The 9,441-nt window shown below is 57.9% G+C and overlaps 1 protein-coding gene across 1 annotated transcript; it reads right to left on the reverse strand.

Moving 5' to 3' along the window:
* Window positions 1-4,328: 4,328 nt before the first annotated feature.
* On the reverse strand, window positions 4,329-8,150 carry MRPL12 (mitochondrial ribosomal protein L12). The gene is made up of 5 exons (XM_032241337.1): window positions 7,936-8,150; window positions 7,075-7,261; window positions 6,786-6,869; window positions 4,815-4,949; window positions 4,329-4,724 (listed from the first exon to the last, which is right to left on the reverse strand). Exons 1-5 carry the CDS (start codon window positions 8,007-8,009, stop codon window positions 4,608-4,610), a joined length of 597 nt encoding a protein of 198 aa, XP_032097228.1. The 5' UTR covers window positions 8,010-8,150; the 3' UTR covers window positions 4,329-4,607.
* Between the last annotated feature and the right edge of the window lie 1,291 nt (window positions 8,151-9,441).

Genomic DNA, 9,441 nt, shown 5'->3' on the forward strand with positions numbered 1-9,441 from the left:
TGTTTCTGGCCCAGGTGCACCTGCTGGGCAGAGTGCAATTTAAGTCCCCAAGGTTGCTTTAGGACTGGGCCACAGGGATGAAGAACGTGCCGTTCCAGCTTGGGTGACCAGGGCAAAGGGTGAGGGGCACTGGGAAGACAACTCATGGTCCCTGGACCCCCTCAAGGACCAGAATGCGTCTAGCTCTGCCTCAGTGCGTCCAGTGATGCCCTAGCTGTGTCAGAGGCGCAAGACACGCACTTAGGACTTTCAGCTTGGCCGTGGGTTTGTTGGGCCATAACCCATCGTAGGCAGGCAGGCTCCGTATGTCTAGATTGGCCAATTGGAGGAGAATGTTCTGCAGACTCTGGGGTGGCCGCTGACCCCAGAGGTCATCAGCGGAAGATCTGGGCTGGGGAGTGAGCAGCTGGCCAGAGGCAGTGGCTCTGACCAGAAGTGTCCCCTGGACTTTGGTTTGGCTGGGTGCCTCAGGTGGGATCGAGAAAGGGGCTGGGTGGACACTGGGGGTGGAAACAGCCACGCCTGATGGGGAAGCGGGTGGAGGTTCTCAGGAGGCCACCAGGAGGGTGGGGGGCAGCGCTGCCTGCAGCAAGCCTGGGCTGGGGCTCAGCAGGGCGCATGGAGATGGCACAAATGCACCGCAGGGCCTCAGAGGGATCACGCTGGGCTTAAAAGGCCCCGAGCCAAAGACTCAACAGTTAGGAAGTGGGGGAGGTGGCCTGAGTGTAACGGAAATTTCCCAGCGAAAGGGTTGGACTGGCCTCCTTGTCCGGGGCCATCCAGGCTCATGCCTGACTCAGTCCAGCAGACTTGGCTGTGCCCACGGCGGCGTGTCTCACTCAGTGTGAACGAAGATGAGTTGCATCCGTTGGCTCCCAATTACTAAGAATCAGAGGCGATGGAAGCTCTGGGGTAGGCAGGGCCTGGAAGGCCAGAGTCCCCTCAGTCTGCGAGACACTCCAGTAAGGAGTGGGTTAGACCTGGGCTGCTACCCATCCCTCCCAAGGCCACCTGCAAGACAGGGTGGGAACCGGCTGTTGGCAGAGACCCCAACCCATATAACACTGGCTCCCTGCTGAAGGACCGGCTCCAAAGCAGGAAGAGCAGGGCCCAGCGGCTAAAGAGCGGGAACTAAAGAGATTTACAAAGAACACAAAAGGGTGGGCATGGCAGCTCTTGCCTGTAATCCCAGAATTTTGGGAGGTTGAGGCAGGGGGATATCTTTTTTTTTTTTTTTTTGGAGACGGAGTTTCGCTCGTTACCCAGGCTGGAGTGCAATGGCGCTATCTCGGCTCACCACAGCCTCCGCCTCCTGGGTTCAGGCAATTCTCCTGCCTCAGCCTCCTGAGTAGCTGGGATTACAGGCACGCGCCACCATGCCCAGCTAATGTTTTGTATTTTTAGTAGAGACGGGGTTTCACCATGTTGACCAGGATGGTCTTGATCTCTTGACCTCGTGATCCACCCGCCTCGCCCTCCCAAAGTGCTGGGATTACAAGCGTGAGCCACCACGCCCGGCCGGGATCTCTTGAGGCTAGGAGTTTCAGACCAGCCTGGACAACACAGACCACATCTCTACAAAAAATCAAAAGATTAGCTGGGCATGATGGCATGTGTCTGTAGTCCCAGCTACTTGGGAGACCCTTAGCGGGAGGACTGCTTGAGCACAGGAGGCCGAGGCTGCAGTGAACCTTGATCAAGCCACTGCACTCCCGCTAGGGTGACAGAGATCCTGTCTCTATTAAAAACTAAAAATAAGCCGGGCATGGTGGCTCCTGCCTGTAATCCCAGCACTTTGGGAGGCCGAAGAGAGCACATCACCTGAGGTCAGGAGTTCAAGACCAGCCTTGCCAATGTGGTGAAACTTTGTCTCTACTAAAAATACAAAAACTAGTTGGGTGTGGTGGCGCACGCCTGTAATCCCAGCTACTCAGGAGGCTAAGGCAGGAGAATTGCTTGAACCCGGGAGGTGGAGGTCGCAGTGAGCTGAGACTGTGCCATTGCACTCCAGCCTGGGTGACAAGAGCAAAACTCGGTCTCAAAAAAAAAAAAAATTAAAAAATTAAAAAATAAAAGTAAGCAGGGCGTGGTGGCTCACACCTGTAATCCCAGCACTTTGGGAGGCTGAGATGGGTGGATCACCTGAGGTCAGGAGTTCGAGAGCAGCCTGGACAACATGGTGACACCTCATCTCTATTATTTAAAAAATAATAATAATAATAAATAAAAATAAGGCTGGGCACATTGGGAGGCCAAGACAGACAGACTACTTGAGGGAATTTGAGATCAACCTGGCCAACATAGTGAAACTCTTGTCTCTACTAATAAAGATACAAAATTAGTTGGGCATTGTGGTGCAACCCGGTAATCCCAGCTACTTGGGAAGGTAAGGCATGAGAATCACTTGAACTTGGCAGGTGGAGGCTGCAGTGAGCCTGAGATTGCACCACCAGCCCGGGCAACAGCATGAGACTCTGTTTCAAAACAATAAATAAATAATTAAAATAAACATTAAAAAAATAGAACTTCAGGAGTCCGAGGTGGGCGGGTCACGAGGTCAGGAGTTCGAGACCAGCCTGGCCAGCATGGTGAAACCTCATCTCTACTAAAATTATAAAAATTAGCTGGGCATGGGGGTGTACAGCTATAATCCCAGCTACTTGGGAGGCTGAGGCAGGAGAATCGCTTGAACCGGGGAGGCAGAGGTTGCAGTGAGCCGAGATCGCACTCCAGCCTGGGCAACAGAACAAGACTCTGTCTCAAAAAAAAGCGCAAGGAGCAGCAGGAGACTGAAACGTGTAAACTCCGTGAGCTGTGGGAAGGCAACCAGAAGGCAAGGAATCCTGGGAAACAGGAAATGCACCCAAGACCAGAGCCTTTTTCAAATAATGGATTTTGCAACCTGTAGGTCAGGGGACTCGCGAAGACCCCTGCAATTCTCAAACGGATCATAAGTTATGTCGGTAGGCTCAAGGGGGTGATTGGGGCAGCCTGGGTAAGGTCATGGGACAGGACTGCCGTGTCAGGCCTCTGGACTGCGGCCTGGTGTCCACAGCAGTGTCCTGCCCCTTGGCATGCACAGGTCACCTTGGGGACCCCCCGACAGGGAGGACAGAGCCTCTCGGTGACTCCTGCGAGTGGCCTGGCGGATTCCTGGCTGAGGGCAGACAGTAGGGTCGCGTTGGGAGATTTTTGTCGGCCCATCCGGCCTTGGGGCAGCCCAGATGAAGACAGCATGCCTGTCTGACCCCAAGCAGGACTGGCCTGAGCTCAGATGTTCACTGCCTTCCAGGGGGAAAAGGCAGCTGGGGTCAGCAGGGCACAAGGCAGGATGTACCTAGCCCCAGGCGGTGGTGTCCTCCTGAGGGAAGAATCATAAACCCCTCAAATGGCTACCATGGCTAATGAGGACTTTCAGGCTTGTGGCATAGCCTGTCCTGGGGACAGCATGTTAATCAGAGAAACTCTACCAGAAGGCCTTGGAAGGGGGACCTGGGCAGGCAGGGTGTGGGCGCCCACAGTGAGCCTGAAACTCTGCCTCTCCCCAGGCATCCCAGCCACTGGGCAGGTCCCAGATACACAGGGCCCTTTTCTGGTCCCAAGCAAGGCATTCTTCCACCAGGGAAACAGGCTGGAGAGCATGGCTGCGCATAGGGCCTTCACACGAGGCATGTTTCCCAAAGCGGGTGCTAAACGCACCCCGTCTCTGGCCTTATGGTGGGCCCACAGCCTGGGGGCTGGCCTTGGTCATGGGCCAGCTGGGACAGAAACCCAGAGTGCACAGTGACCACTGCACCAAGCTGGCCCCGCTACTCCCAGTCCTCATGTCCACACGCCCCTCCTGCCACTTTGCCCAGGTCCCAGGATCCCCCACTCACGGGCCCCAGAGGAGCAGCTGACACCCAACTCTGCAGATGCAAAGTACACCCCACACCCCACCCATGGCACCCACACAGCTGTTGCCAGGCTTAGGTTCAGGGGTACTTGCGGCCTGAGCTAGGGGTGGCACTGCTGGCTCTGAGGCTGCCTCAGTTTCTTAGACAAGTGCTGAACTTCCTGCTGCCTTAAAGAGGGCCAACACTCAAAACAGGGTGGTTCACACTCAGACCCCTGCAAACAGGACGGGCCCAGGCCCGCCACTCCACTGCCATCCACCGGGCCCGCTGTGGGATCTCAGGATGGGCCTCGAACACAGGCGACATGGTGAATGTCTGTAGACTCTCAGCTGGCAGCTGGCAGCTGGAAGGGGCAGGAACAAGCCTGCCATCCCGTACCAGCCCCGATCCCCACGCTGGCCCCAAAGCCCAGCCACAGCACAGCAGTCCACACACTCAGCTGCACAGTGTATTCTCAGCGGCCACCAGAGGCACATTCACCAGTGGCACCTCCTGGTGGGCCTCCCAGTGCCCTCACCAGGCAGCAGCCGTCCCTCCCTCCCCGCCACAGGTCTGTGTGGCCTGTCTGGCCTTGCTGCGTGGCGCACGCGGCTCTCACTCCCAAACTGCTCCTCTGGGTGCCTGGTGCTGGGGGTGCGGCCAGTGGCCACAGGAGGGCGGGGCCTCACCCGGTCCCAGGGACCCCTGAACACAAGTCCTCAGCACTGGAGACTACTCCAGAACCACGGTGCCGCCCACCGCTTCCAGGGCTGCCTTGATCTTCTCTGCCTCGGCTTTGGCGACATTGGCTTTGATTTCCTGGGGCAGGGACTCCACCAGCTTCTTTGCCTGCCAGACAGAGTGAAGTCAGAGACCCGGGGCCCTGGGCCGCCACTCCCAAACCTGCCTCGGAACTGGCTGCTGTGGCGCGGGCCCCACCTGGACGAGGTTGATGCCCTGGATGTAGTTCTTGATCTCCTTGATCAGCTTCACTTTGTCCACAGGATTGGCCTCGGTCAGGCGGACAGTGAAATGTGTCTGTTCTTTCAGTTTGGGGATTTCTTCTTCCACCACCTTAGGGAGTAGGAAAGAAGGGGGGCCAGGTGAGAAATGGCCGGGGGTGGTAACACCTCCACTGCTGGGACAGCCATTCTAAAGCCCCAAAGGGAGGCACAGGGGAGGCCCCAGTGAAGCCTGGACTTGGAAGTCAGGTCTCCCAACTCGCTAACCCTTAACCAGCTGGTGCTTTTCCTCTCGCATAGCTGTTCAGAGCAGATGTGACCAGTAAGACTTCCTAAACCTGCCTCAGCTGGTGGCTGACACCTGTAATCCCACCACTTTGGGAGGCTGAGGTGGGTGGATCACTTGAAGTCGGCAGTTTGAGACCAGCCTGGCCAACATAGGGAAACCCCATCTCTATTAAAAATACACAAAATTAGCTGGGTGTGGTGGCATGTGCCTATAATCCCAGCTACTCAGGAAGCTGAGGCAGGAGAATCGCTTGAACCCAGGAGGCGGAGGTTGCGGTGAGCCGAGATCGTACCACTGCACTTCAGCCTGGGTGACAGAATGAGACTCAGTCTCAAAAACAAAACACACTTCAGTTCTTCCCTCAACACTCTACTCCCCTCTCCCTTAGAAAGTGTAACTTATAACAGGAAAGAATCACACCAAAAGTGCTTTGTATATAAAATAAAGTTACAGAAAAGCACGCCATCCTGTCCTCAACGTCACGGTGCACGTATAATGACAAACTGCTTCTGACGTGACGCGTGGAGACCCAGCACTGCCTGAGGGCGGGGGCTGCGGTCCCCGTGGCCTGGCACGGGCTGGGCTGGGCCTGCTGCCCAGCTGTTAATAACAGCCCCTCCATCCTGAAAAGCAATCCAGTTACACCCCAGGCTCTGCAGTAATCCCAGCTATTCTTACCCAAACGCTCAGCCTGAATCTTCTCAGCCTTTAGACTGCCTTCCAGGTCTCAGGCGTGGGAGTGATGACGCCCCATGGACACCCTATGCCTTTGGAATGTGGGACCCTCTATGGGACACCACCTGGTTCCCTAGTGGGGGAAAGGGGCTGAGGGGAGGGTGCCAGTGGAGAGGCTCATGCAACCTCACGACCGTTGGCTTCCCTGCAGAGACCCAAGGACAGAGCTGCCTGTTACGCCCCTTCGTCTGTGCCAGCGCCCACCCTCCATGCTGCTCCCTGAACTACAACTCTCTTGCCTGGTGGCCCTGGTACCACCCCCTCCTCTGCCAGGAAGTCTCTTCTGCCATGACTGCCTCCTCTTTGAACTTGTAACTCTCCCTCTTACCTTAAGCTTTTTCCCTCCTTATCTCCATAATGCTTACAACGTTCTATTCAATATAATTTCTTCTTTTCTTTTTCTTCTCTCTTTTTGTTTTGTGACAGGGTCTTGTTCTGTTGCCAGGCTGGAAGGCAGTAGTGTGATCTCGGCTCACTGCAACCTCCACCTCCCTGGTTCAAGCGATTCTCCTGCCTCAGCCTCCCAAGTAGCTGGGGTTACAGGTGCCTGCCACCATTCCCAGCTAATTTAGTAAAGACATGGTTTCACCATGTTGGCCAGGCTGGCCTTGAACTACTGACCTCAAGTGATCTGCCCACCTCAGCCTCCTAAAGTGCTGGGATAACAGGCGTGTGTGAGCCACAGAGCTCGGCCTGCTTCTTCTCTTAGTGTCTGTTTTCCCCCATTAGAAACATGGTCTCCACGTGGCAAGGACATGCACATCCATGGCAGGGAGTAGGTCCCGGGAGGCTGCACGAGGCCTGCACAGGTGTGAAGGCTGCAGACATGACGGTGGCTGCAGAAGCTGACATAAGGGGCCACAGCACGTGAGGCCACAGGCGAACTGGGCACCACAGAAATGCCTCTTTCTGCCCCGGACTCACCTCCTGGGCTGCTGCAGCAGGGACAGCCCCAGGCATCACACCACTCATCGGCACAAGCCCCACATCCTGGATCTTCAACGTTTTCTGCAAAGATGGACAACAGTGTCCACAGCTGCCCCCACACCAGCCAGAACACACGGGGGAGGAGGAACCAGCCTGGCATGGGCCTTGCACCTGGACAAACGGGCTTCTGACAATTTACCAAACTTCAAAAATACACCGGGAACAAAACATAGCGGCCCCCAGACAATCTTCCAGCCCCTGGGTCTGGGCCACCCTCTCACCATACCTTCAGGAGCTCGTTGAGGTCTGAGATCTCCAGGAGAGTGAGGCTGGCGATGTCCTGGACCAGCTGCTGAATCTTGGGGGGGTACTCCTTCGGGGCGTTATCCAGGGGTGCACCAGCAAGAGCCTCACCCCTCCGATGGCTGCTGCTTCTCACATGTCGCACGGCACAGACACATGGCACCTGCTGCCTAGCCCCCACCCCCAATTCAAACAGCTGTCAGCCCTGGAATGGAGGGGGCTGCAGAGACCAGGGCGACAGGACAGAAACCAGAGGATGGGTGTTGGCCATAAACTCAGGCTGGTAATCACTATGGTCGAAAATTACCTAGCTCCTTGATCCCAGCCCAGGGTTTTCAGACCTCAACGGATCCATATAGATGAAAAGATTTGCAAGTTACTTTAAACTCTTCAAAGAGCCTTAAAAAGCCACGTGTTTATTTGCAGCTAAACCGCTCAAACCTCAAGCTTCTGGTTTGAATGAAGTACATCAACCCAGCGGTGGTAAAACGTACTTAGGTGCATCTCCCTGCGGAAGGCACCCAAAATGTGGGGGCCCCTGACCGAAAAACGCCGCACGTACGGACGGGCCTTTGCCGCGGAGGAGGCTGAGGCCGGGGGAGGAGCAGGGAATCGTCCAAGGTCATCTGGGGCCAGCCCCGGCGCTTTCTGCTGCCCAGGAGGGAAGGCGCGGGCGCACCGGTAGTCCTCCTCCCCGCGCCCCGCTAAGACCCCCAAGCCCGGCCTGGGCGCTGCAGGGAGGCCGGCCCCGCCGCCCGCCTCTGCCCGGATCGGCCCCTCAGTGTCCTGCCGCCCCCTACCCTGCCCGCCAGCCCGGTCCTGGCGCCCCAGGATCCCGCGGTACCTGGCGACGCGGAACGCAGCAGCCCGAAGCCCAAGGCACGGCCCCCAGAGGGGGCGAGCGGCCGCCGGCAGCATCGGTCCGCGGGCTGGAAGGTCACACGCGGTTCCCCGAGAGAAGGCGACGCTCTAGCCGCCTCAGCCGCCGGGCATTAGAGCTGAGCAGCGACGCTCTAGCCGCCAAGGCCGCCGGGCATTCGAGCTGGGGAGCGACGCTCTAGCCGCCAAGGCCTCCAGACAGTCGAGCAGGAAGTGGCGCTCTAGCCGTTATGACCGCCGGGCATTAGAGCCAGGAGTGACGCTCTAGCCGCAGTTCGCGCTGGCCTCGCCTCCCTCCGAGAGTACCCACAAGGCAGCCCGCTGAGCAGGCGCAAAAGCGACGTCGGTGGCGGCACCTGGGCACCTGGGTCCTTTCTTTCCTCCGGCTTGTGGGGTCGCGTAAAGGAGCCACGGGGCCTGGGGACTCCGCATTCACGTGTTCTTTCTCCGGAGCTCAATGCGCGATGCGAACCGAGGATGGGGCCCGAAGCCCACAGTAACCCGCGTTTCCCGCCCGCCCCGGGCCCCCAGTGCTGCCGTCGCGGGCGGAGCGGCAAAGGACATCCCCTTTCCCCGCGAAAGCCCCAAACACCCTGGTGGCTCCTTGGAAGAGCGCGGCTGAGCCTCCGCCTTCAGATCAAAACAGGCGGAGCCTCCAGGTGCGGCGCGGGCCGGGTGCCTGCTTATCCCGCACGCCTCTCCACACCTCCCCTCTCCCTGTCCGTTCGAGTCATTCCTTCCTGCAAGAGCCAAAGCCGCGCTCCCCGAAGAGGCCTGGATGTGAAAGTGCGTGAGACGCCCTGGCCTCCGGGTGCAAAGGCCAGCGCCTGCCGCTTTCAACACTCGGGAAACGCGTTTTAGCCGTCTGCCCCTGGCCGGGGACTCAGAGCCCCCAACCCTTCTCAGCACCCGGCTCCCTTCCTAGGGGTGAGGAGCACCCGGGAAGCTTCAGCCACCATACGGAGGCGGCGCCAAGTCCAAACTCCTCTCCAGCTTCAGGCAGGGTCAGTGCAGGGCCGCGCAGGGCATAGGTGAACCCTGGCACGCAGCCTCAGGGAGGGACAGGCTGGACACGACCCTGCCCGCAGCTGGCCCATCAGCCCCACCACTCGCCTCCTGAGCAAACGCTGAGGCAGGCTGGGCGCAGTGGCTCAGGCCTGTAATCCCAGCACTTTAGGAGGCTGAAGCGGGCGATCCCAAGCTCAGGTGTTCAAGACCAGCTTGGCCAACATGGTGAAACCCCGTATCTACTAAAAATACAAAAACTAGCCAGGCGTGGTGGTGGCCTGCACCTGTGGTCTCAGCCACTAGAGAAGCTGAGAAGCAAGAATCGCTTGAACCTGGGAGGCAGAGCTTGCAGTGAGAGGAGAGAGGTGGCCACTGCCACTGCACTCCAGCCTGGGCGACAGAAAATTAAAAAAAATTTAGGCCGGACACGGTGGCTCACGCTTGTAATCCTAGCACTTTGGGA

The sequence above is a fragment of the Sapajus apella genome, unplaced genomic scaffold (assembly GCF_009761245.1).
Source record: "Sapajus apella isolate SASKATOON/1434 unplaced genomic scaffold, GSC_monkey_1.0 scaffold48, whole genome shotgun sequence".
NCBI lineage: Eukaryota > Metazoa > Chordata > Mammalia > Primates > Cebidae > Sapajus > Sapajus apella.

Coding starts and splice junctions, on each gene's coding strand:
- MRPL12 (XM_032241337.1), bottom strand. CDS start 8,009: ATGCTGCCGGCGGCCGCTCGCCCCCTCTGGGGGCCGTGCCTTGGGCTT. Junction 6,870..7,074: donor ACCTCAACGAGCTCCTGAAG/GTATGGTGAGAG, acceptor CCATCTTTGCAG/AAAACGTTGAAGATCCAGGA. Junction 4,950..6,785: donor CTGCTGCAGCAGCCCAGGAG/GTGAGTCCGGGG, acceptor CTACTCCCTAAG/GTGGTGGAAGAAGAAATCCC.